At 40.5% G+C, this 26,923-nt stretch overlaps 1 protein-coding gene across 6 annotated transcripts in view; it reads right to left on the reverse strand.

Moving 5' to 3' along the window:
• Positions 1 to 8,699: 8,699 nt before the first annotated feature.
• HERC6 (HECT and RLD domain containing E3 ubiquitin protein ligase family member 6) overlaps positions 8,700 to 26,923 on the reverse strand; it is a 67,069-nt gene continuing 48,845 nt past the window's right edge. Inside the window, exons 16-23 of one of the 6 annotated variants that reach the window (XR_005202894.1) lie at positions 23,573 to 23,743; positions 21,338 to 21,481; positions 16,213 to 16,379; positions 15,127 to 15,193; positions 14,325 to 14,395; positions 12,108 to 12,239; positions 11,917 to 12,019; positions 8,700 to 9,567 (exon numbers count right to left, since the gene is read on the reverse strand). Coding sequence is in view for 3 of the 6 variants with exons in the window: in XM_017545102.2 (XP_017400591.1) it covers positions 9,335 to 9,567; positions 11,917 to 12,019; positions 12,108 to 12,291; positions 14,325 to 14,395; positions 15,127 to 15,193; positions 16,213 to 16,379; positions 21,338 to 21,481; positions 23,573 to 23,743 (1,140 nt within the window). In the remaining 3 variants the exon portion in view is untranslated. Of the gene's footprint in view, positions 9,568 to 11,916; positions 12,020 to 12,107; positions 12,292 to 14,324; positions 14,396 to 15,126; positions 15,194 to 16,212; positions 16,380 to 21,337; positions 21,482 to 23,572; positions 23,744 to 26,923 lie in introns of those variants that run through there. The other 5 variants (XM_017545102.2, XM_017545106.2, XM_037744493.1 and 2 more) reach the window with 5 other exon arrangements.

Raw genomic sequence — 26,923 nt, forward strand, 5'->3', positions numbered from 1 at the left:
CCCTGCTACATACACCTGGGTGCTTGGCAACAGTGATGTGTTTTAGGCCTTTTCTAGAATGTCCAACTAACGGAGCCATACCTAAGTGGTGGTTTATGTCTGGCTTTTAAAACAGCACAATGCTTTGAGATTCATCCTACTGTGTTTCATTAGTCATTCCTCTGTGTTATTGCTGAATGATAGTCTATCATGTGGATATGCCACAATTTATTTATCCATTCACCAATTGATGGGCCTGTCAGTTACAGGGAACAGGAGAAAACTTCCCCTTTGCTCTCTGAAGGGTCATTGGAAATCGACTGACAACACTGGGCCTGGGCTCCTGCTTGTGAGGCTCCAGCACTTCGTGAGGCCGAGGCAGGAGAATCTCTTCTTTGTGAAGTGTGTAATCAAATCTTTTGACCATTTATTAGCTAGCTTTACTTATTGTCTAAGAGTTATTTATATATTTGAGTTCTTTGTATGTTTCATATCATATTCTTTATTAGCTGTACATTTTGAAATGTTTTCTACCTATCTGTGGCTTGCCTCTTCATTTTGTGTCTTTTGAAGCATGAAAGTTTTAAATTTTGATGTAATTTATCCATTTTTTAATTTTACCTAGTTCATACCTTTTTTTGTCCTACTTAGGAGATTTTTGCTAAACTAAGATTATAACATTTTCTCATTTGTTACCTTCTAGAAGTTTTATAATTTTTGGTCTTCATTATATTTAAAATTAATTATTCTTTATAGTATTGATAGATGCAGGAGGCAGATAAGGGAGGGTCCCCAGAGAATCTCTGAGCTGTCCCACAGCTTTTGTGCAGCTGAGGAATACTGGGGAGGGCCTTGTTTTGGTATGCCGGCAAGGGACTGGGGGCCTGCCTGCACCAGGAGAATGGGGTGCAGCCACAGGGAATTCAGCCTTATAAAGCAGGGAGGAGCCTCTTCAGCTTGTGTATGGTGGCTTGGTATTCAGTCTGTGATGTAGGAGCCTGTTGGCAGGACCCCCCCTTTGTATTTTGGCTGAGAACTTTCTTTTAATAACTCTGTCAGCTTTTAGGAGTGGATGTTTACAGCTCCTGAAGTGCCAGTGGCTGTGCTACTGTGTGCTTTTTTAGTTTTGCTGTCTATAGGCACTTGTGTTAACCAGCTCAGTTACACCCTCTACCTTGTCACAAAGACAGAGGGCTTTCTGTATCCCTGGTTCATGCCTTGGTGTACCAGAAGAATTGGATCACACATAGGCGTGGAGAATGAGTGTAAGGTTTTATTGAGTGGAAGTAGCTCTCAGCAGATTGGGGAGCCAGAAGGGAGTTGGTTTTCTCCTAGAGCTGAGCCCCTGAGCGGCCTGGGCTCTCTTCCGATTGCCCTAGACAAACTCCACATTGTCCCACTGATCGATGGCCTGCTCGCATGCTTGTGCCTTTAGAATGGTTCTTGCCACACAGTACCTACTACAAGTAATTATTCAATGAATTAATGAATCCCTTAACATTCAGATTTTTCAAATAAATTATTCGGCACTTTGCTAAAATAAAAACTATACAGATATTCCTAAATAAAAAATATATATATATAGCAAGGTCAGGGATATAGGACATGTTGCTTTACAAAATATTGCTTTATTAAAAATATTATTTTTGGCTCACACCTGTAATCCCAGCACTTGGGAGGCAAGGCAGGAGGATTGCTTGAGCCCAGGATTTCAAGACCAGCCTGGGCAACATAGTAAGAACTTGTCTCTTAAGAAAAAAATTATTCTTGATTAATTTCTTATTATTTAGCCAACGATTTTTCAATTAATTCTCTTTTTTTGAAATTGTAAATTGGCAATTTATAATTGTATACATTTATGGAGAACAAAATGATCTTATAATTTATGAATAACAATGTGGAATAATTAAATTAAGCTAGTTCACACACCCATCACCTCAAATACTTAACAATTTTTGTGGTGAAAACATTTGAAATTTACTCTCTTAGGTATTTTGAAATGTATAATACTGTATTGTTAACTATATTTACCACACTGTGCAAATGAACTAAAAAAAAAAAAAAAAAAAGAACAGGCCGGCTCACGCACCTAGGCAGGCGGATCACGAGGTCAGGAGATCGAACCATCCTGGCCAATATGATGAAACCCCGTTTCTACTAAAAATACAAAAATTAGCTGGGTATGGTGGTGCGTGCCTATAGTTCCAGCTACTTGAGAGGCTGAGGCAGGAGAATTGCTTGAACCCCAGAGGCGGAAGTTGCAGTGAGCCGAGACTGCGCCACTGCACTCCAGCCTGGCAACAGAGCAAGACTCTGTCTTAAAGAAAGAAAGAAAGAAAGAATATATTCATCTTGTTACTGGGTTAAGTGTTTTGATGGCAAGGTGTCCAGGTTCTTGGCACATTGAACAAAGATTTGAACAAAAGCGGTGAAGGAGTGAATTTATGAGAGTGGAAGATAGCGTAGGAGCAAAGGCAAAAGTACACTCCACAGGGTGGGAGCAGGCTCAAGCAAGTGATTCAAGAGCTCTGGTAGCAAAGTCATCTGGGGCTTAAGTGCCCTCTAGAGGTTTCTTATTGGTTACATACTATGTAAATGAAGGTCTGGATAGTGACCAATTAGAGGCTGAGGTGAATTGCCCCATGGCCAATCCAAGATTGGTGTGGTTTGGTGCCTTATGCAAATGACAGTCCTAGAATGGACCAATCATTAGCCAGAGTGCAGATTTGGCCTGTGGCCAATCGGAGGCTGATGCGGTTTGGCACCTTATGCAAATGAAGGTCCTAGAAAGAACCAATCATAGGTCAGTATGCAGACTCTTCAGCTCCTGGGAGTCTGTCCAAGTGATCCTTAGATTCCCTATCTCTGAACTCTATTCTCCTGCCTCATTTTCCTTTAAGAGACATGATCCCTAGAAATCTTTATGGGAGGCAGAGAGACTGATTGTCTTTTCTTCTATAACTGCTTCCTGCTGATTTAGCACACTGGCCCTACCTACTGGGGACCACAGAACTCTTGCCCTGCTTTGTCTTGTGGACACAAGGTAAACTTTTGATGGCCGTACGTGGTGTCTTTACACGGCACTGCCTGGAAGCCTTCTTATGCAATCATCTGAAGCTAAATGGTTTCTAGGCAAGAGAAAATGAACTTACTTGGTTAAAAGGTTTAGCAAACATGATCCAAAGACCAGGGCCAGTATAACCATTAGTAATGGGCTGGCTAGGGGATGGAGCCATGATGCCCAGCCCAGCAACCTTGATCAAGAGCCCCATGATTCCGACAGCTGTTGTCATATCTTAGCGGCCCGGTCAGCTAGTTTTTAGATGCCATCCTTTAATATTCCTGATTGGTTGACATAGAAACAGCATTCTTTCTCTAGGAAAAGACATAATAAGCCTCCCTTCTCAGTGCTTAGGCTATCTAGTCCCTTTCTATTTTGCAAAGTGACCACTGCCAGGGAACTTATTTGATTTTGTATGATGACAATACTTGGAGCAATGTCATCCAAAATTTCCATGAAATCTTTGGACAAGTGCTGGTAGTAGGATAGGGAGGTTGCCAGCAGTCAGTGATCTCAGCCTTTGCGCTGATGTGCCTGGGGCCAGTAGTTGGACTTCAAAAATGGTGTGGTTCATTATTCCATATCCAGCTTGGTGCTCCCCATTTAGTACAAAGCTGCTGCCACCTGTAAACCAGTTATCCTCAGGGTCTGCAAGAGGCTGATCTAAAATATCAGCCTGGCTCACATATCTGTGTGCAATAATCTGCTCACAGGAATGATTGGTTATTGTGCCCTTAGGTAGCAGTTCGGCTGGTGATATGGTTTGTCCCCATCCACATCTCATCTTGAATTGTAGCTCCCATAATTTCCATGTGTTGTGGGAGGGACTCTGTTTCCAGAACCAAGCTGGGTCTGGCTGCATTTTCTCAAGGCCCAATAAGGAGAAGCAGACAAACTAGGAAATAATGGAATTTATTGATGTAACTGGATACAGGGAGAAGGCTGGAGATAATTCCAGCAGACCAACTCAAAGTGTTAGAATTTTCTTAGTGCTTGTATAGGTTGGGGTTATGTGCCTAAGTGCAGTGTAGCGTTTGCCAAGTGTATTTGTAAGTAATTTTGTTTCAACTGAAGGTCAGAGGCAAAAAATGCTTGCTAAGTTTGATTAAAAGGGCCCCAGTACCATCAAGGCCTGTCTACTGTGGTACCAGAGAGATTATTTCTATCTTATCTCCTTTACAGCTTGGTCCAGAGAGCTGCCTTAGATTCTTTAATGAATCTACTCAAACAGCTGCCACTGTTACCTTGAACTGTCTCCGATTCCATTGACCCGAGGTGGGTCCTGGCACTAGGAATGTAAGAGTGTCTCTATTATTTTGACTTGCTCCAGGTTAGGGAAAAGCCAATGCAAGACTCCTACTGAAGATATGCCATATGTTTCATTTCTAGCTTTCATGTCTGGGCACCGATTTCCCTAGGTTTAACTATTTGCTCAATGTTAAGGCAGTGCTGTGGAAATCTGTCTTTGTAACTGGAGTGCTATGCAGGCCTGTCTGTGTGATTATCAGAGAGAATTGGCCTGCCACAACCTGGTGGGAGATAATTGAATCATGGAGTGGGTCTTTCCTATGCTGTTCTTATGATAGTGAATAAGTCTCACTAGATCTGGTTTTATAAAGGAGAGTTCCCCTGCACGTGCTCTCTTGGCTGCTGCTATGTAAGACATGACTTTGCTTCTCCTTTGCCTTCTATCAGCCATGATTGTGAGGCTTCCCCAGTCATGGGGAATTGTGAATCAGTTAAACTCTTTCCTTTATAAATTACCCAGTCTCGGGTATGTCTTTATTAGCAGCATGAGAACAGACTAATAGAGCTGGGTTTAAGGTGTTACAGGTCTTAAGAGTGTCTGGATTATCCAGGAGTGCTGCCTCATATTTAATCTTTCTCCTATCATCCAGATATGTACTTTTATTTCTAGGACTGACTTTACGTGGTGGGGAGTTAATACCTCCACCTAGTGACAGACCTAGAGTAATTTTAATAGCTTCTTCTACCAAAATAACAGTGGCTGCTACTGCTTGCAGCTTGCTGGGCCACCTGGTGGCTACCCTGTCTTATTCCTTTGAAAACTATCCAACAACTGGGTGCAGTGGCCCACACCTGTGATTCCAGCACTTTGGGAAGCCAAGGTGGGTGGATTTCTTGAGGTCAGGAAATCAAGACCACCCTGGTCAACATGGTGAAACTATGTCTCTATTGAAATACAAAAATTAGCTGGGGCATGGTGGCACGTGCCTGTAATCCCAGAAACCTGGGAGGCTGAAGCAGGAGAATTACTTGAATCCAGGAGCTGGAGGTTGCAGTGAACTGAGATTGTGCCAGTGCACTCCAGCCTGGGAGACAGAACAAGACTCCGTCTGAAAACAAAGAAAAGTGTGCAATGGGCCTAGGTTCAGTGCTCAGCTTCTGAGTCAAGTCTCCCACTTCTATGCCTTTCTTTTCTGCTACATACAGGAAGGGCTTGGTGAGGTTTGGAATGTTTAGTGCAGGATCCTAGCTGAGAGCCCATTTTAACTTGGTGAAAGCCTCCCTCGTTTGTAGGGTTCATTCCATCGACTCATCTTAAGGTCCCCTTGTCTCATAAAGGAGCTTTGCTATGTGCCTGAAATTTGGGATTTATATTCTACAGAATCTAGCCATTTCCAGAAAAAAGCAAAGCTGCTGCTTGGTGTGCAAGATAATTTGGGTTCCCATGACATCCAGAGTTACCTGGGGTTCCTAAGTGGTGGTGATGATGTCCCCTGGCCCTGTCAATCTCCTTACGCACTGTTAGAGTTTTGACTGATGGAGCCCCTTGGTGGTACCAGGGACAGTCAATTCTCCAGTGCCTGGGATTGTGACTGGTGCCCTCACATTGGTGGCATGGGCCCAGTGGAGACTTAGTGCAGTCCTTTGCCCAGTGCCCACTTTCCTTGCACTTGTAACGAGCTTTTGCCGGCATTGCCCTCGTGACTCTGGGTTTCCCTTGAATGTCTTTTGGACATTTAGGGCATCACCAATGACAGTTGCCAAAATTTTGGCTGTTTTTCTTTACTGTATTCCCTTTCTATTTCCTCTAGATCACAATAGTTATATACCATGGAGGTGGTATCAAGAAGCTGATTTTGATTAGTTTGTGGTCCCATTTGTAGCTTCTGGATTTTATGCCAAATGTTCAGGGCAACTTGGCTAATGAAATGCTGTACCATTAATACTTTGCCTTTGGGAGAGAAGGGTCCACATTGTTGTATTTTTAAAAGCCTTTTCCAGCCTGCTATAAAACATACTTTCCTTACCCTGTGTAATTTTTCTTAATTTATTGTCTTAGTCATTCCCTTTCTCATTCCTCCCGGGTGAGCTTCAAGGAATTTGGCTCAGTTGTTCATTCCCACAGGGTTGTTATAGTTCCAATTAGGGTCAGTGATGGGGACTGTATCTGGCCCCAGGTAATTGCCCTCCGGGTTTTGGGCAAACAATTTGTCTCCTTCCATTAGGCAGCCTCAAAAATGTATTCTTTCTCCAGAGGACTGCCACAAGTTGCCAGGATAAATTGAACTTCTTTCTGAGAGATATAAGGCTAAGGTTAAAGTTTGGAATCCGTCTGCAAATTTCCTGGGGTTCTGAGAATAAATTCCTAACTTATCCTTATGTTGTTGTATATCAGTTCTGGAGAAGGGGGCCTCCATTTAGATTAGCCTCTCAGCTCCTGCTACTTCCCTTAGGGGAAATAGAGCTGGATGGGGAATTGAATAAGGTGTTCCCCTGGAAGTGTATGGGGAATTTAGTGGAGCTCCCGCCTCCTGTTCCTGGGTTTGATCCTCAGGAGCACTTGGCAAGGGGTTGTATGGAGGTGGTTGCAGTTCCCCCTCAGAAATGAGGGGCCCTTGCAGAAAAGGGTCATCTATAACATCTGGTTCTACTTTAGGAATTTTTATTTTTGACGGCAAGTTTTGAAAGCCTTACAAATTGAAGGGTTTTGATGCAGAGCCATAAAGCCTTAAACATGGTATTTCTGACCATTTACCCTGCCTTTTGCAAAATAAGACTAATTGCAGGATAGTATCATGACTGAGACTCCCATTGACTGGCCATTGCTCCTGGCTATCTAGAGGATACTGGGGCTAAACGGTATTACATTAAAAAAAAAAAAGTGTTTCCTTCTTATATTGTCAGAGTCAAATTTGTTCTAATTATTGAGGATATAGCTGAGTAGGGAGTCAGGTCGTATGGATGGAGTATTTCCTATTCTTTTCTGTAAGAGAGAAAATACCCTAAGAAGCGTTTAATGCTGGACCTCAGAACCTCCACCTAGGGGCTTCCTCTTCAGAGAGTTGTAGCCTAGGATTGGAGACCCCCTTTGGGGTAGTCTTAGAGTGTCAGACATCTCCGACCTTAGGTGGGCACCAGTGCCACTTTTAATGGTTTCCCTTCATAGACAATGGACTAGTATGATTCCCTTCATTCTTAGATGCAGTCCTTGGGTTTTGGCATCCCTATAGCTGGCCACAATAGTTTCTTTCCAAGTAGTTTCCTTAACCATTGTAGTAACTATAGTTTGAAGGGCAAGGGATGGCAGACTGCCTAATTTAAACTTGTTAGAGACTGGCCTCTCAATAAGGGAGCATAGTGCGCTCTGACTGTACCAGATAAACCAGGCGCAGAGATTTCCCCATGGATCTGCTGCGCAATTTATGCAATGAGCCAAGAGTCTCCACCAGGAGTCTTCCCTTAGCACCAGATCTGCTAAACTAAAATGATACAGATCAAGTCCCTTACAAAAGAAACAGGGGACTTTCCCTATCCAAGTGATTGGTCCTAACTTTTGGGCTAATGTTAGCCCTTGGGGCCTCCGTAGTCAATTGCCTATTGCCCTCGCCCTTTGGGTTTGGGGGACATCTCTAATTGGTCTAAACATGTTATCCGAACATAGGCAGCAAATAAATATAATATTATAATTGCACAAACATGGACCTCATGGTGGCAGGGATTTATCTTGTGCCCCTATTTGTTGTATTCCCTGGTGGGCTGACTCCACATGGGAATTTTAGCATAAGAAAAGAAGGGTTAAAGCCACCTGAAACGTGTATGAATTCGCCCTCGACAAGTTGCCACTGCCAATTGTGTCACACGTAGGGCTCGGGAACTATAATCAGGAAAGATAGAAAAGAATCCTTCCCCCTTCCAGGCCAAGCAGCTATCCCCGTGCACTCTTTGGCTTTCAGGCAACACCAGAGAGTGGCACTGGCTAGTAGCCCTCAATTACCAAGGAGTTACTGGGAAATAGCTGCTGAAGGACTAAAAAGGAAAGGATTCAGTTCTGCACCTGAAGTAGGTGATGATGGTTAGGTGCTTACACACAGAAACCTTTGAGTCTCACCAGAGAGTGGCCCTGGCAAGAGACCTGCAGTTGTCCCCGTGCTTAGAATGTTATCTGCCAAGGGTCCCAAGTTGGAAAAGGGAAAGAAAGAGAAGGGGAGAGACAGAGAGAGTCCCATATGAAGTTTAGTTCCAGCCTGTGGCCACAAATGGAATCTCGATAGAGTGAAAGAAAATAAATCCCCAAATTTGGGCTTACCTTGTGGCTAGCTCACCAAAATATGTTACTGGGTTAAGGGTTCCAGTAGTGAGGTTTATAAGGTTCTTGGTGTGTTGAACAAAGAATTGAACGACATGCATGAACAAGTGGTGAAAGAGTGGATTTATTGGAGCACAAGGCGGTGAAGGAGCAAAAGTGAAAGTACATGCCACAGGGTGGGAGTGGGCTCCAGCAAGTGGCTCAAGAGCCCTTGTAGCAAAATCTTCTGGGGCTTAAGTACCCTGTAGAGGTTTCTTGATGATTACACCCTACGTAAATGAAAGACTGGCTCACAGCCAATTAGAGGCTGAGGTGAATTTGTCCATGGCCAACCCCAAACTTGTGTGGTTTGGCTCCTTAGGCAAATGAAGGTCCTGGAATGAACCAGTCATTGGCCAGAGTGCAGGTTTGGCCCATGGCCAGTCAGAGACTGATGTGGTTTGATGCCTTATGCAAATGAAGGTCCTGAATGAACCAATCGCAGGGCAGCATTCAGACTCTTCAGCTTCAGGGAATCTGTCCAAGTCATCCTTAGATCCCTATCTCTAGGCCCTATTCTCCTGCCTCAGTCTTGTGTGAGATTTTGTGCCCTTTGACAGTCACCATCCTCTCCCCATTCCCCTAACCTCTCCCTCAACTACTTTTAACTACTATTCCTTAACCTCTTGTATTATTTAGGTGTAAGGAAGAACAGAAGGATCCAAGTATGAAAAAGCCAACTCTGAGACTCTTGGAGGTAATTATGACTGTGTGAGCATGAGCATGGGTGACACAAATCCTCTGTTGTTGTTGATGGCTACTTGAAGTGCTTCCTCCATTCTTTCCATTGTAGAATACTTAGGGAGGTCCAGAATATTGTGACAAGTTATTGATCTTGGGTGATCTCTTTCACTGAGAGTTTCAGGACAGCGAAATACCATTTCTATTTCCTGTATGCCTCTTACATGCAGCCTATCACGTCCTGTAAGAAAAACTAGAAAGGAATAAAATTTGGTTAAGATATTTTATAGAAAGAGTAAAACATAATAAAAAGGAGGAAGTTAATCACTTCATTCAATAAATATTTGTTGAATTTCTTTAGGCAGAGAGAACTTTCCTAGGCCATGTTGAATGTAGAAAAATCATGACATTTGGTCTTTGTCCTCAATGAGTTAATGGTGTAGTTGGGGGAAAATTGTATGCATGCACAGACAGTAGCAAGAAGGAAGTTTATTTAGCTCATCTAGGATGAATGAGATTAGGAGCCTCAAGGATTCAGCAGGGAGAGAGACACCAAGCTGGGTGGTCATGGAGACTTCACACAGGCCACACCTGGCTAGTTCTCAAGAGAGGAGTTGGGTGAGCTTTCAAGGCAGGGGACAAAGCCCAGGAGAAAGCCAGAGGTGGGAAGAAGTGAACTCACAGGATGTACAGACAGCTGAACCATTGGGATGAATCGAAAGTTTCCCATTAAGAGAGACGATTAGAAAGGCAGCTTGGGCTAATAGAGAAATAGGTTGGATCCATGAACAAGTTGGAATTGTCCTCCAACATCCTTAGTAGCAAAAAAAAAAAAAAAAATAGCAAGAAGAAAAATGTGTAATTCAGGAAGAACTGACGAATGGGATAAGATGGTGAGAGAAGTCATTAAGTCTGCCCTAGAAAAACCTTAGGGTTCCCACCAAGAGAACTTCTTACACCATGAGGCCACAGAGCTTAGTGGTCAAGAGCCTGGGCTTTGGAGTCAGCCTGATGGATTCTATTCTGGTTCTCATACTTACCACCTGTCTGAACATGGGAAAGCTACTAAATGCTCCAAGCCTCTTTTTCCTCATTCTGAAATGGGAAAAAAAGAATAATACCCACCTCGTAGGGTTGCTATTAGGAAAAAGGTAGGTAATAGATACAAAGTAGTCAGCATAGTGCCTGGCACAGAATAAGCACACAGGAAATACTGCTGCTGCTGCTGTTATTATCAGTTGTCATTGCCATTATTATTATTTCTAAATGATATATTATTATAAAACAAATAGTTTGCATCATTTTAACATCTTAGGACTTAGATAATTAGATGAAGATAGGAACATGAGATAAAAGGCTTAGAAGCCAGCTGAAGTGAGGAAAGAAGGTGCAGAAAAAGAGTCAGTGTAGAAAAACTAGTAAAATAGTAAATCTCTATTAAAAAAAGAAAAAAGAAACAGGCTTGAGTAAAGGAAAGAATGCTGGTCTAGAAGGGAGGGAGCCTGGGTTCTCATCCTTGCTCTGCCACTAACACATGTGACCTACCAGCAAGAATGGTGATACAGAGATAGGAAGAAATTATTTTAGGCAGATAGTGAGGGCAAAAGAGTCTTCGGAAGAACTCCCTTTCTAACAAAAAGTAGTCCAGGAAATCACTTCTTTTCTAACAAAGAGCACCCTGGAATACTGGGCTGCAAACATGGATAAGAAAGCTGGGGCCGGGTGTGGTGGCACATGCCTGTAATCCCAATACTTTGGGAGGCCAAGGTGGGTGGATCGCTTGAGGTCAGGAGTTCGAGACCAACCTGGCCAACGTGGTGAAACCCCATGTCTACTAAAAATACAAAAAAATAGCTAGGCATGGCAACACATGCTTGTAATCCCAGCTACTCGGGAGGCTGAGGCAGGAGAATCGCTGAACCCGGGAGGTGGAGGTTGCAATGAGCCAAGGTCGTACCACTGCACTCTAGCCTAGGCAACAGAGTGAGATTCCATCTCAAAAAAAAAAAAAAAAAAAAAAAAAAACAAAAAAAAAAAAAAAAAAAAAAAAAAAAAAAAAAGGCCGAAAGCTTGCATGGGAGGATACCAGCAGCTCCACCAATAATAGAAAGGCTACCTGGGGCCAGGCACATCCACCATGGGGGTTCCACCTCCCCTCTTTTTTAGCACATGCACAGTAAGAAAGAAATAAGCTTCATGGAGTAGCTACCTACCTGCATGATAAAAGATTGAGGTAGGGGCTGCCAGAGATTCGTGCCCTATGCAGATGGTACCCCTGGTCTTAACTGGTTTTTTATGCCATATGTAGATCAGACACTGCCTCCTCCCTAGCTCATCTATAAAACCCCTGCATTTCACCACAGATCAGCAACTCATTTTTCTGGGACCCCTCTCTGTAGCAGAGAGCTATTCTTTTTTTTTCACCTATTAAGTTTCCCTCACCCTTTGTGTGTGTCCACGTCCTTGATCTCTATGGCTGTGAGACAAAGAGCGTTGGGTGTCACCCCAGACAATGAGGCCACTTCAGTGGCTTCATCCTAAACAAGACTGCACCTTTTTAAAAATATATAATTATGTGTTCATCTATTGCCATGGTACTTACTTAGGAATTTTTTCTTTTCATCCAAGGTAAGTTTGTGAAAAGCCTTCCAAAACAACCGTATAGTAGGATGTGATTTTTGGTATTCATGCTCATACTTTGAATTCTTAAGAGAAAGAGAAAAATGGCTTGAGGGAGATGGAATATATAGAAGTTGTTTTGAAAAAATTGGGGGCACTTTAGGTATCACCTACCTGTTCAAATTGTTTCCAGTCATAATCAGTATTTCCAATGATTGCTGTCATTAGTTCTTCAGGGTAGAAATGTCTAAGTATCTCCTTCTCACAGACTCTATAAAATCCTCTCTGAAATTCCTCATAAACTGCCTTTACAGAGACATTGAAAATGTAATCAATATAGTTAGAAATGTAGTCTTTCCTTGAGGGAAGCCAAAAAAGAAAAAAAAAGAAAGAAAAAAAGGCCAATGACTAAAATATTCTATACTCTGTTCCTTTTACCATTTTTATTGAAAAGGAAAAGTAAATTATTTCTACATAGCACAAGGATGTTGTGTTGTGACTAAAAACTGGTCAGCTAGAAGAAAGAAATTTAGAAAATATAATCAGAAGGTTTACAACATTTGGCTGACTTGCCTGACTGCAGTCAGGAAGATTTTTTAAAAACATGAATCTGAATATGGCATTCTCTTGCTTAAAGTCTTTCAAAGGCTTCTCATTGGTCTTGGGGTAAATTGCAAACCGTCTTAGCAGGGATCAACAGGCCTTCCCAACCCAACCTCCTCCCCTAGTGATCTGACTTTGCCAGTTTCAGCAAGCAGCCTCTTCCCACTTCCATTTTCTTTCTTTTTTTATTTTGATTTTTTTTTTAAGAGTTAGGGTCTCCCTCTGTTGCCCAAGCTGGACTTGGACTCCTGGCCTCAAACAATCCTCCTTCCATTGCCTTCTGAGTAGGTGAGACTACAGGTATGCACCATGGTGCCTGGCTCCCACTCCCATTTTCATCTCTGGTCATACTGACCTTTAGTTCATAGGTCTTGTTGTCTCTCTTTTGTAGTTAGGCCACAAAATGCAGCATTTCTTCTTTACCTGGTAACTTCTACCATCCATTAGATTTCAATATAAATAAGACTTTATCAGGGTTGATCCTTCTTATCTTCTGCTTGTTCCCTCTCACAACATATATCACTTTGTGAAAATTGTTTCTCCAAGGTCTGTCTTACATTACAGGATGCCGTTTCCACTAAATGATTAATTTCCTAATGGCAGGGTTGCTACTGGAGGCATTTCCATCAGATACATGATTGTCTCCCATACTATGGGCAGCCTTTGTGGACTAGCCTATCTAAATCAACTCTTGTCTGCCTTTCCCTGTAACCAGTGGTGTGCTAGTAAATGTCTAACAACCAGCTCTCTGAAAAGGAGTGAGAGGGAGAGGACACACATTTGTAGCATTGGTCAATTTCTGTGGTGTAAATATTCCCACCATGGCTGATTTTCAGCTACTAATACTTTGATAATAAACTCTTAACATTTTTGAAAATTTAACAATCAGCTTTCACAAGCTGGTACTAGTGAGCTCCAGCATACCACCACCTGGAACTCCCTAGTTTCTTAATTGGTTTTAATTTTCTTCAGAGTGCTCATCCTTATCTAACATTATATAATACGTAATAATTCATTTGTGGCCAGGTGCAGTGGCTCACACTTGTAATCCTAGTACTCTGGGAGGATGAGGTGTGAGGACTGCCTGAGCTTAGGAATTCAACACCAGCCTGGGCAGCATGGCAAGATTCCATCTCTATTAAAAATAAGAATTATTCATTTGTGTATTGTCTTTCTGCCCCACTGGAATTTAAGCTCTAAAGTTTGTCTGTCTTTTTGACTACTGTATCTCCAGCACCTATAATAGAGTCTGGTACAGAATAAGGACTCAAAAATATTTGTTAAATGAATAAATAGTAAAAAGAGCCACAAAGGAAAAATATTGAACCCTGAATCCTTTCTCCTTTTATTTTAAAAACTTCTATTTTTCTAAAAGATTAGGAGCTAAAATAATCATCTGAGAAGTGAAAATACTTTTTTTTGTTTTTTTTTTTGTTTTTTTTTTTGAGACAGAGTCTCGTTCTGTTGCCCAGGCTGGAATGTAGTTGTACAATCCTGGCCCACTGCAACCTTGGACTCCTGGGTTCATGCAATCCTCAGCCTCCTGAGTAGCTTGGACTACAGGCATGTTCCACCACACCTGCCTAATTTTTGTAGTAGAGACAGGCCATGTTGGCCAGGCTGGTCTTGAACTCCTGGCCTCAAGTGATCCACCCACCTTAGCCTCCCAAAGTGCTGGTATTATGGGTGTGAACCATTGTGCCCAGTAAAATACAATTTTAAAGTAGAGTGATACAACATTTTATGTACAGTATATTCAAAACAGATATTCTAGCTGTCAAAACTTACTTGTTGGCTTGGTCCACAGGTATAGAGATCCCATTTGGAATTAAATCAACATCATTTTGGTCCCAATGTATCTGTAACCAAAATGTATTTAGGTACCAAACACCAGAGTAGGTCTGAATAATCAACCACCCATAATATCATTATTGCCAATATATTTTCCCCTATAGAATTGAAAATAACTTGGAGCTAAATAATTTTTTATGTGGTTCAACCTTTTCAATACATGTGAAAGTAAAAAATCCTATGCTAGTACATTGCTTTCATGCCTAAATTATTTAGTTGTTACATTATTTACACTAGTTGAATAATCACCATAGCTTCATTTTATTTGAGAGTATAGAGACAGAAGGTATCAAATGAGAAGAAAAAAAGGGGAGCCTTGTGGTACAGAAGTAAAATGTCTTTCAAAAAGAGATCCTGGGGTCCAGGCACAGCACTTCATCCCTGTAATCCCAGCATTTTGGGAGGCTGAGACGGGTGGATCACTTGAGGCCAGGAGTTAGAGACCAGCCTGGCCAACCTGGCAAAACCCAGTCTCTATGAAGAATACAAAAATTAGCCAGGTATGGTGTTGCATGTCTAGTCCCAACTACTCAGGAGGCTGAGACAGGAAAATCACTTGAACTCAGAAGGTGGAGGTGGCAGTAAGCCGAGACTGCACCATTGTACTCTAGCCTGGGTGACAGAGTGAGACTCTGACTCAATTAAAAAAAGGGATTCCATATTTAAGATACTATAACAAAAATTATATTTTAGAAATAGATTAAAGCTAAACTATAATCTGGCTTTCATTAGTACTCACAGAAAAGCGTAGGCAAAGCACGTCTCCAATGTCATCAGCATCATCATTTAGAACTTCTTGCAAACTCCTAATGAAAATTTTGGTTTTAAAAACTATATTTATTGATCTTATAAAGTTTCACAAGTAATAAATTTTCAATGGAAAAAAATTGTGAACAATATAGAAATGTATAAAATGTAATATAAATTTCCTATCCTCCACCTTCTCACTCCCTTTCCCTAGAGTTTACCTCTATTTATAGTTTCATTTGTTGGACCACTATTATCACATAGACACTGCTACATCTTGGCGGAAATAACAAAAAGGAGCTATTTCCTCTAGACAATGATTCTGAAACAGGAATGACTTTGTCCCCTAGGGGCCATTCGGCAAAGTCTGGAGACTTCTTTGGTTGTCACATTTGGAGGGAAGATTGCTGCTGGCATCCGGTGGGTATGACCCCAAATGCTGCTAAACATCCCTCAATGCCCAGGACAGTCTCCCACAATGAAGAATGAAATAGACCAGAAAGTCAGTATTGCCAAGGCAGAGAAACTCTGCTCTAGCACATATCTAGCCAATGTATTATCCCACTAACAGTACACATGAAGAGAGTCCTTTCTCCCAATTTTCTGCCAACGCTACGCAAAACTTTTTAACAAGTGTCAATCTGTAAGTAGAAAAATGACATTTCATTTTTATTTATTCCCTCAATTACTAGGAGGATGAGCATATTTTCATTTTTTTTATTAGACTTACACAGACACACACACACACACACACACACACCCTTATATGGCCGTACAAATATATATATTGTGTATGTATATTGTGCTCTCTGAAGCAACTATTTCCACCTGGATAAAGTCAAGAGACCAGGTCAGAACTCTGTTTCTTCTACTAGTTAATAATTAGAGGAACATCCAACCTTTCTCCGTTTTGAAGGTTTACTCAATTATAAATCATGCTAAAATTCAAATTCCTCTCGAGAACATATAGTACTGAAATTGAAGACCATATCTGTCTCTCTGTGTGTAACATTATTTATGCCTAAACAATGGAGACTTACTAGATATAGTCCTGAAGAAAACAGTTATATTTACTTACTTCCCCAATCGAGGACTGAGTTCTTTTAAATCTTCCAGTGATGGCTTTTGGTTCAGAAGTTTTTTATACAGAGCCAGTGGGAAAGGAAGGTTAGCCAAATTTAAATTGAATAAGGAGAGTCCACACAGCATCCCAAAGAGGAAATATCTTTTCTTCTCAAGTTTAGGCTAGAAAGAAGTAAAAATAATCCCTAAGGTATTATAAATAATTAGTAATACAAAGGAATCATTAGATTAGTAAAAAAAAAAAAAAAAAAAAATTGGTTCTCTTTTCTAAAACTCAAAACTTGGAAACAAAATGGGCTTCAGGAAAATAAAAATGTGAAGTTCTTCCACAGATTATAATACAACTCACAACTCAAATTTCTTCCATGATTTTCCGATATAAACTGACAGTTCAGAACATGAAATAAATGAATTATTGTTACTAACAGCATATCTGGAATGTTAAAAAATACACTCAGACAGCCTTATATAATAAGGTTTACACAATTTAATTTTATAGTCTTTGCCTTCAAATTCATGTAGAATAATGGCACTCAGAAAGGAAGGGTGCACTTTATATGTTTATTGGTCACCAGGCACATTAGATGAGCTTCGCATGAGTGGCAGCCCCTTCAGCAGTGCAGCCCCACAACCTGGTGTGCTTAGAGGGGTGAGCATACGGGTCAGGGAAGATGACTGATGCTGGAGACCAAGAAGGCAGGTGGAAGACAGAAGGGGAAGAAGGAAAGAGGCCTAGTAAGGTTAGCATGTCTTGCCTGCACTTTGTAGTCCTGGGTGAGAGAAAACACTGGCTCCATCTCTCCAGGCCATCACTGCAGCATGGTAGATCAACAGCCTGAAAATTTCAGGATTTCAATTCCAGTGCCAACCTTACTGTTAGTGGGTGTATAACTTTGGATCACTCACCTAATATTCTGTGCTACAGTCTAGTTGCCATATTTATTTATTCGAGTAATTATGAGAATAAATTCTAAAATGCATTTACATTTTGAAAATAAGTTCTAAGTACAATACAAGTAATTGCCAAAGCCCTCCTCAAAACCTAATCAGTCTTCTTTCCTATAATTTGTAATATGTCCCTTGGTTATAGTTGATTTTGTCTCTTCACTGAGACATACTGAAATCAGGGTTTTTTTTTTTTTTGTCTCTGTTGTTTATCCAGCAGTACAGCATAATGCTTAAGAGTAAGAGCTCTGGGGTCAGACAATCCTGAACTCATATCCCGGCTTGGACACTTACTAGTTTTCTGTCCCTGGCTGATTTATTTAAGATCTCTAAGCCTCAGCTTCTTCATCTGTACCGCATAAGGTTTGTGTAGGGTTTATTTTTCCCCTCTCCATCCATAACTTGTGTCTCTTCTGGTTCATTTCATCCCTTTCCTTCACCTTCAACCTCTGGCCTTCGCCTCTCCATTATACTTTCAAATGCAATCACTTCAGTCTCCTCTTGGTTTCTTTCTCTTCTAACCAAGAACCCCTTGATTTTGTATAGTACCCTAAAGATTTCATGGTACTTTCACATAACTTAGTTTGTTTTGTTTTCACAACAGCCCTGCAAAGCAGGCAAAGCAGAAATTATGATGCACATTTTCTAGGTGAGGAAACAAATCTCAGAGAGGCTAAATGACATATCACTGAAGATTAGAACTCTAGGCTTCTGATCCCACATCAATGCTTCCTTCCCCATCCTGTCATGCTTCTCAAATACTATTACATATTAAGTCATATATGTAATGACTATAATTTAGAACCAATTAGTAAATTTTCTGATGTGTTGATCTGATTGCTATAACTACATCTATAAAGTTTCAGGAGGAAAGGGATTATGTCATGTAATAATTTGAATATCCCACAATATTTAATACAATGTAGGAACCTCAAGAAACATTCAATAAATGCTTCCAGATTGACTGACTAAAAAATCCTACCATTGGCATACCTTAGCCATTCCTATATTTTAGACATTCCATTTGTTCTCAAAAAGATACAAAACACCTTTCAGTATTTTTTCATACGTATTCATCTTTCTCCTCCTCCTCCCTGTCCTTTCTGCCACTTGGAAGAACAATTTGGAAGTTTATGGGAAAGGGGACCAATAAATATGCCTTAGCCCATTTTTTCTTGCTTATAACAGAGTATCTGAAACTGGGTAATTTATAAAGAAAAAGAATGTATTTCTTAGAGTTCTGGAGGCTGGGAAGTCCAAGACTGAGCAGTTGTATCTGGTGAGGGCCTCCTTGCTAATGGGAACTCTGCAGAGTCCTGAGGCTGCACAGGGCATCACATGGTGAGAGGGATGAGTATGCTAGCTCAGGTCTCTCTTGCCCTTCTTATGAAGCCACCAGTCCCACTCTCTTGATAACCCATTAATACATTAACTCATTAAACCCTGAGTGGATTAATCTATTCATGAGGGCAGAACCCTCATGACCCAAGTACCTCTAAAAGACCCCTTTTCAAGACTGCCACACTGGGGATTAAGTTTTCACATGAATTTCAAGGGGAGGGAGCATTCAAACCATAACACAGTAGAAGCTCAACATGTGATTCTTTTCAGAACTACTTTTTGTGTTACTAATAGAGAAATGAAGACAAATTTTTTTGTTACTTTAAGAAAGAAAATGTTTATACTTTAAGGATCTTTATAAAAATACAATAATTACAGAAATGAATCACCTTTTTTATTTTTCTTTTTTTTCCTTTTGAAGCCCTTTCTTTTTTTTTTTTAACAGAGTCTTGCTCTGTCTCCCAGCCTGGATTGCTATGGCGCAATCTTGGCTCACTGCAACCTCTGCCTCACAGGTTCAAGCAATTCTCCTGCCAGAGCCTCCTAAGTAGCTGAGATTACAGGCACACACGACCACACCTGGCTAATTTTTATATTTTTAGTAGAGACAGGGTTTTGCCAAATTGGCCAGGCTGGTCTCGAATTCCTGACCTCAAGTAATCTGCCCACCTTGGCCTTCCAAAGTGCTGGGCTTACAGGCATGAGCTAACACACCTGGCTGTGAATTACCTGGTTTTTAAAATTGTTGTTGTTTTTTGTTTTTTGAGACAGAGTCTCATCTGTCACCTAGGCTAGAGTGCAGTGGCATGATCTTGGCTTGCTGCAACCTCCGCCTCCCAGGTTCGAGTGATCCCCCTGCCTCAGCCTCCCAAGTAGCTGGGACTACAGGTGTGTGCCACAGTGGGCTAATTTTTGTACTTTTAGTAGAGACGGGGTTTTGCCATGTTGGCCAGACTGGTCTCAAACTTCTGACCTCAAGTGATCGCCCGCCTCAGCCTCCCAAAGTGCTGGGATTACAGGCATGCATCACCACACCCGGCTGAATCACCTTTTAAAAATGAAAAAATTATCTCTAGGATTCTATCAATCATTTCTGTCCTAATTTGAAACACTTTGAATTACTCCTTCTCAAAATTTAGGAAGAACCCTACATATTCATCTGTAGGAGGGCAGGTAAACAAATTGTAGTACAAGCTAAGATCCGTAATCTGAAAATTCAATATCTGAAATACTCTAAAATTGGAAACTTTTTGAGTGCCAACATGATGCCACAAATGGGAAATTCCACTCATAAATTCTTAATACAAACTTTTTTTAATATACAAAATTATTTAAAATATTGTATGAAATTACCTTTGGGCTATGTGTATAAAGTGTGTATGAACTATTAATATAAATGAATTTTGTGTTTGGACTTGGGTCCTTAACCCAAAATATCTCACTGTGTTTATGCAAATGTTCCAAATCTGAAAAACTCTGAGATCTGAAACACTGCTGGTCCCAAGCATTTCACATAAGGGATACTCAACTTGTATATCCATACAATGGAATACTTCTCTATAGTAGAAGAGAATAAACTGTGGATATATGCCACACAGATGAATATCAGCATAACTATGCTGAATGAATAAGGAGAGACACAAAATACTATGTTATGATTCTATTTACATAAAATTTTAGGAAACTTCAAACTACTCTTTAGTGACAGAAAGCAGATTTGTGGTCACCTGGGCGTTGTGGAGAGGAATAGGCAGGAGGGATTAGAAAAGGATATAAAGAAGCTTTTGGGCCAGGTGTGGTGGCTCACACCTGTAATCCCAGCACTTTGGGAGGCTGAGGTTAGCAGATCACTTGAGTTTGGGTGCTCGAGAGCAGCCTGGCCAATATGGTGAAACCCTGTCTCTACTAAAAATACAAAAAAATATATATATAGCTGGGTGTGGTAGTGTGAGCCTTTAGTCCCAGCTACACGAGAGGATGGGTCAGGAGACTCGCTTAAACCTGGGAAGCAGAGGTTGCAGTGAGCTGAGAATGTGCCATTGCACTCCAGCTTGGGCCTCACAGAGAAACTCCATCTCAAGAAAAAAAAAAAGAAATTTTTGGAGATGAGAGATGTATTCAGTTTGTGATTGTGGTGATAGTTTTATGGATGTATATGTATATCAAAGTTTATCAAGTTGGACACTTTATTGTATTTTATTATATTTTGATACAAGGTCTTGCTCTGTCACCCAAGCTGGTGTGCAGTGGTGTGATCATGGCTCCCTGAAGCCTTGACCTTCTGGGTTCAAGCAATTCTCCTGCCTCAACCTTCCCGAGCAGTTGGAACTACAGGTGTGCACCATCACGCCTGGCTAATTAAAAAAAAAAATTTTTTGTAGAGATGGGGTTTTGCCATGTTGCTTAGTCTGGTCTCAAGCTCCTGGACTCAAGTAATCCTCTCACCTCAGCCTCTCAGAATGCTGGAATTATAGGCATGAGCCACCACACGAAGCCAAGCTGGACACCTTAAATATGTGCAGTTTATTATATCTCAAGTATAATTCATTAAAACCATTAAAATGTGATGTGCATGTGAACCACCTGAGGATCTTATAAAATGCGTGCTCTAATTCAGTAGGTGTGGAGTAGGGCCTCAGATTCTGCTTTTCTAACAGCTCCCTAAGTGATGCCATAGCTGCTGCTCTGTGGACCATACAAGTACTACTCAAAATAGGAGTAGCAAAGCTCTATATGACCTTATTTTATACTACTATGTATGGTTTGAATGTTGTAGTATATGGGGTACCTTTTGTGTTCTAAAAAAAAAAAAAGAAAAGAAAGAAAAGACTTACCTTGGCAGGAAACCACATACAGGAATCCTTTTCAGGATACATGAACATTCCATATTCCGGCTTAGTCATCTCTTCAAATATACAGTAGAAGAACTCTGAACTGACCCCTCCAGCCTCAGGTCGAATTTCTTTAATAAATTCAACCTAAGGAAAGAGAACACAGTCCCAGGTCCTGACGTAAAATACAATGTTTTGATCCTTATGGAAGTTTTGAAACTCTAATGACCATTCCTGCAGTCTCTAGAACTACTAGTATCACACCCTTACCTCCTTGCAATCTGTCCTCCCTCAGTGTGCTGCTGAGGAATGGAGGCCATGAACCTATTTATTCTCAGATTGTTGTATGCATCCTTTACACTGCCACATGGACCAAGTGAAGGGGGACTCAAGACTCAGCATTTGCCAGTAACACTGACCAGTATCTCAAACCAAATTTTGATGAGCTTCAAACCCTTGGGACCCTAAACTCCCTGATTATTCTATCTTATTGTCTATCTTCATCTCATCATTCAGACTTACAACCTTGGCTCCAGTCAACAAGTATTTGGTTTCTCCTGCCTCTACTCTCATTTGGGCTTCTGCAAAACGCCCTCCCAGTCTGCCTGGGCATGAGACCTTTGCAGGAACCACCAGAGTAGTTGCCCATAGCCCTCACATGAGAAATCAGTATTACCCAGTCTCTGTTTTTAAAAGCTTTCTCTACTTTTGGACTTTATGGCTATGTACTGTCTTGGTTTTCCCCCAAGTCTCTAACTACTTCTTTTCTACATCCTTTTCTGGATAATTTACTTTCATCTTTTAAAGATAAACACCACTAATTTTTATTTCTTGGATTTTTGTTCTTTCCCTACTCTCTTTGCCTGGGAAGTCTTATCTACTGCTGCTTCGATCAACTCATTGGCCACAGACCATCATGTTCAAGAGCCTGCCCCACTTTCCCTTCTGAATATCCCAGTAACAAATTAAGCCTGCTTCTGAGTTTCTTGTTTCTACTCATTTATACCAGCAAATCTGTCCATGCCACACTCAGGACTTACTCATGATGGGCCCTGACAACCTTCCCCTTGTTCAGAGTCTCTATTTTTATTTGATCAGGCTTGAAGTTTACTTTTTTTTTTTTTCTCCTTGGTTATCTCCTGTAAGGAGAATACTTTTCTACTGATTTCCTTACAGTTAATATTTAAAGAAAAATAGGGATGAAGGGAGACATACAACTAGAAAGTCTGGCTTATAAAGTAGTTTTTGTTTTCCATTGGAGTCACATGCTGGGAAAATCCCTTTTTTATCTGAGTCCCACTTCCCAGGTTCTGGTTTCTTCTCTAACAGCCCAGCTCTTCCCCTCATGGCTGATATCAAGAAAATCCACTCCCTTCTGGACAGACTCTAACCCTTACCTACAGAATTAGTCATTATTCTATCGCCTCAATAGGGCAAATAATCTGAGATACCACACAATAAAAACCCTATAAGCACTCACAAAGGATGAAAGGAATGATGGTTGGAATTGAAACCCATATAGTAGATGGTCTTAAGTGATGAAACTAGAGCCAACATGTAGGAAAAGTATCCCTTCCTCTAGCAGTTTGTAGACTGCATTATTGCCCCAATTCTTCACCCCTCTGTGATCCATGTCTTTTGCATATGACTTTGCAGTTCCTCCCATTGAAGAGGTTGTGTATATTTCCCTAGCCCTTGACTTAGGTTCAGCTTTACGACTGCTTTGACTAAAACAATGTTTGGTCTTGCTATCTTGCACCTCTGGCACTGCTGTGGGAAGAGCATGCTTGCTAGTCCCTGGAGGAGGATGAAAGACATAGGAAGCAGAGCTAAACTGCTCCAGCTAAGCCTAGATCAGCCAATCTCTAGCCAACTCCCAGAGGTACACAAGCTCAGACAAAATTTGCAAACCCACCCAGATGAGTTCAGCCTAGGTCAGCACAGTGAACTTCATATATATAAAATAAATTATTGTTATTTTTGAGCCATTAAGTTTTGGGATCTTTTATTATGCAGCATTTTTGTGGTCATTGTAACTAATAGTTAACTCATAGCCCAATGTGCAATTGAGTTAGTATCCCATTGCTGTTCTATGAAGGGTAAGAAGGGAATTCTGGAAACCAAAAGATTGATAACCATAGCTGCAAATGCAGGCTCTTTTAAGAGAGCCGTTATTACATCATATGAATGCATCCTTCCCACAGAAGTAAAAATGTTCAGTGAGACTTTTTACTGTACCACTAATAATTTGCAGAAGTCAGTGGCTTCAGCTTGACTTAATTGACGCAGAGCATCTTCAACTAGGTGACTTCGTCTGACTCTAAGTATAAATCTAGGTGATGGAGGAAATTCTTCCTTTTTTTTCAGAATTGTTTCATGCATATGCATGAATGCTTTATCTTCTGACATCTGGAAAAATAAAAATTTTATTTTGACCTCATAAGAATCCCAGGGATTCTTTTAATAGTTTAATACTTTTAATAGTTTAATACTTTTAAATGTTTAATATTTCCAATAAACATTTTGTATAGTATATACTTAATCCTGTCATTGCTATAAACACTCACATTGTAATTATTTAAGAAAAAGGATATCATATCTGTCTTATGGAAAATAAAGTGATTGCAGAGCCATAGAAACTATGGTTACCTAGGAATTGTGTACCGGAGATTAGTCAACATGGATGAACAGCTAAGTTATTAAAAGCTATCTCAGATCATTTATTATAGTAAACATCATCCTTAAAGGCCATACTGGTATTCAACATGGTGAGGCATTCATCCACCAACAGTCTTAAGATACAGAACATTAGCATTGTAATCCTCAGGAATATAAAAGCAGTATAAGAGCTTAGGGATAATGGGCACTGTAGGAAAAAAGATAGAAGAGAGATTTCCTCAGAGAAGATCTACTCTTCTTTTTCCAATAACTATGATCCATCCACCGAATCTGCATGGGAACTCTAAAAATACGCCACAAGTGGCCTTATTTTGCATCTAATAATGCTCCTGGTCACCCTAAGTAGTACTTCTCTTTAACTTTTCTGATCACCCTAAGTACTTCTCTTTAGCTTTTCTGAATTCTCAACATTCTCACATTACTTTAATCTCTGATCTTGTTTCTGTGGAACTTCTTTGGATTAGAAATCTAGTGTTGGACTTGCTATCCTTGCTTGGACCTTCAAGACTCCTCAAGGGCTTCAGTTATATCACAAGGACAATAAATGAGGTTTTAGAACTCAAACCAATGTAGCCCTCATAGGGCCTGTCCTGCAATCGTGACAGCAAGACCAGTGGATAATAGCTATCCTACTCCAGGTTCCTAAGCTGGGAATGTGAGAGTGAATGTGTTTGCCCATATTCACTCTCTACAAGCACCTCAGAGAAGTGTTCATGTGGCATTGGGGTTGGGAAATCCCTGCCCTGGGTCTCTGCCACCATTATATACTAAGAAATTTATATGTGATTTCTAGATTCTTCTGTTTTTTCTTTAAGGCTTTTTTTTTTTTTTTAAAGCACAAGATTTGTAGGGAAGGAACAACTTCCATCTCCGTTCCTTTCTGGTGGTGGGTCATCACCTCCTATGGCCCTACAGGAGTCTGCAGGTCTGGGATATCCAGCAATACTGACTACTGAGCAACATGTTCCATGGGTCTGAGTGACAGGATGTGGCCAGCAATGTCCTCCACTGACTACAGCTGGGAGAGGTGTCTGTACCTTCTTTTACATAACCAAGAGCTGGACGGGAAACCTGCCTCTTAGCTTAATTTCCAGCTTCTCTACTGCAGTTCTCTATATACTGGTTTTACCTTTTCACATTTACACATTTGAATTGGTAACCCAGTTTGGAGCTTGCAGTTTTGACTATATCCATTATCTCTCCTTTGGAGAGCAGGATTGTAAAGTCAGCTTTCCAGCTTCACTCAAGACAACTAAAAGAAAGAGTTTTCTTGTCCTCAGACTTTCTTAGTCCTTCATAATGTGCAATCTGTCCAAGTTCATTGTCCACTCAACCCTCAACTATTCACTAGCAGAATAGACAAATGACCCACAGAGAAACATGGTAATAGCAGAAAATACCATAAAGGGAAGGTCTTGTTTAAGGGAAACTGATGGGAAAGTTAGGTTTGGAAAGGAAAGACAATCTATTTTCTCCCTTTACCAGGGATGTTAGGAAAATAAAAACATATGGCTCAGAAACAAAAGAAGAGATGGCCTGGTCAAATCTATTTGTAAACATGCTGGTAACAGACACTAATAATAGTAACTAGGTTAGGCATGGTGGCTCAGGCCTGTAATCCCAGCCCTTTGGGAGGCTGAGGCAGGTGGATCACCTGAGGTCAGGAGTTTGAGACCAGCCTGACCAACATGGTGAAACTCTGTCTCTACTAAATATATAAAAATCAGCTGGACGTGGTGGCAGGTGCTCGTAATCCCAGCTACTTGGGAGGCTGAAGCATGAGAATCACTTGAACCTGGGAGGTAGAGGTTGCAGTGAGCCAAGATCACGCCACTGTGCTACAGGCTGGGTGACAGTGAGATTCTATTTCAAAATATAATAATAGTAGTAATAACTAGAGGGACAATCCTTACCTATGGAATGCTACTAGCAGGATATACCTTGTCTGTCTAGGTTGCTTATTATAAATACACCTGGAATTTATGGATTTATGTGGCATGGCACATTGGAAAATGTCACGTAAGCCACATAAACAGTGGAGTATAAAAAGGGAATGAATAACTGAAATGGCTTCTCTTGTGCATGTTCTATCCCAGACTTCTTATGTTTCACCCAGATGGCCTGCATCCTTCGAATTAGTTATAAAGGCAATAATGGGTATAAATTCTGATTCCTATGAGTTTTTAAAATATAAATATCATCGATAAATAGATATAAACTTTTCATGAGGAATGGCCTAGAAAACAAGCCTCAGCAATAAAAAAAATTTGGAAAATTCATTTTAGCATAATAAGGGGATTGCATTATATGTACTTAACTGAGAACTAAGGCTGATGGTGGTAAAAAAAAAAAAAATAGACAATAGTATGTAAGTCGTATGTGGGACTAATACAACTACCAGAAAAGAAGCAGAAGGGTGCAAATAAATGGAAAACAAAATAAACTAATTGATTGACTCATAGGCATTATTTAACTCATGATTGACTCATAGGCATTATTTAAGAATAAAAGATTATCAGTTGGAACTTATAAATCAAGCTCCAAGAAGCTTAAGGAGATATTTTTAATCTAAAGATTAGCACTTAAGAACACAGTAATAATTAAAATTGGATAGAAGAGGAGAGAAAAGAGAGAAGGAAAGAACAGTTTACTGGATAGTGTCAGCATTGTTCACAGTAGGAAAACAATAGATATATATTACATAAAGAAAGTGAGGACTAGGACATTAATAATAACTATAAATTAAAATCAAACTGAAATATCATGATTAACTCATCAAAATGGAAAAGATCACAAAGCTTGGTAATACTCTGCATTGCTGAGAACAGCATGTGGAAGAGGCATTTCCAAACTCTATAGAGGGTAATTTGGCAATATTTGATATTAAAAAGGATAGGAATTAATTAGTCT

This window comes from Cebus imitator, unplaced genomic scaffold, assembly GCF_001604975.1.
Source record: "Cebus imitator isolate Cc_AM_T3 unplaced genomic scaffold, Cebus_imitator-1.0 Scaffold177, whole genome shotgun sequence".
Taxonomy (NCBI): domain Eukaryota; kingdom Metazoa; phylum Chordata; class Mammalia; order Primates; family Cebidae; genus Cebus; species Cebus imitator.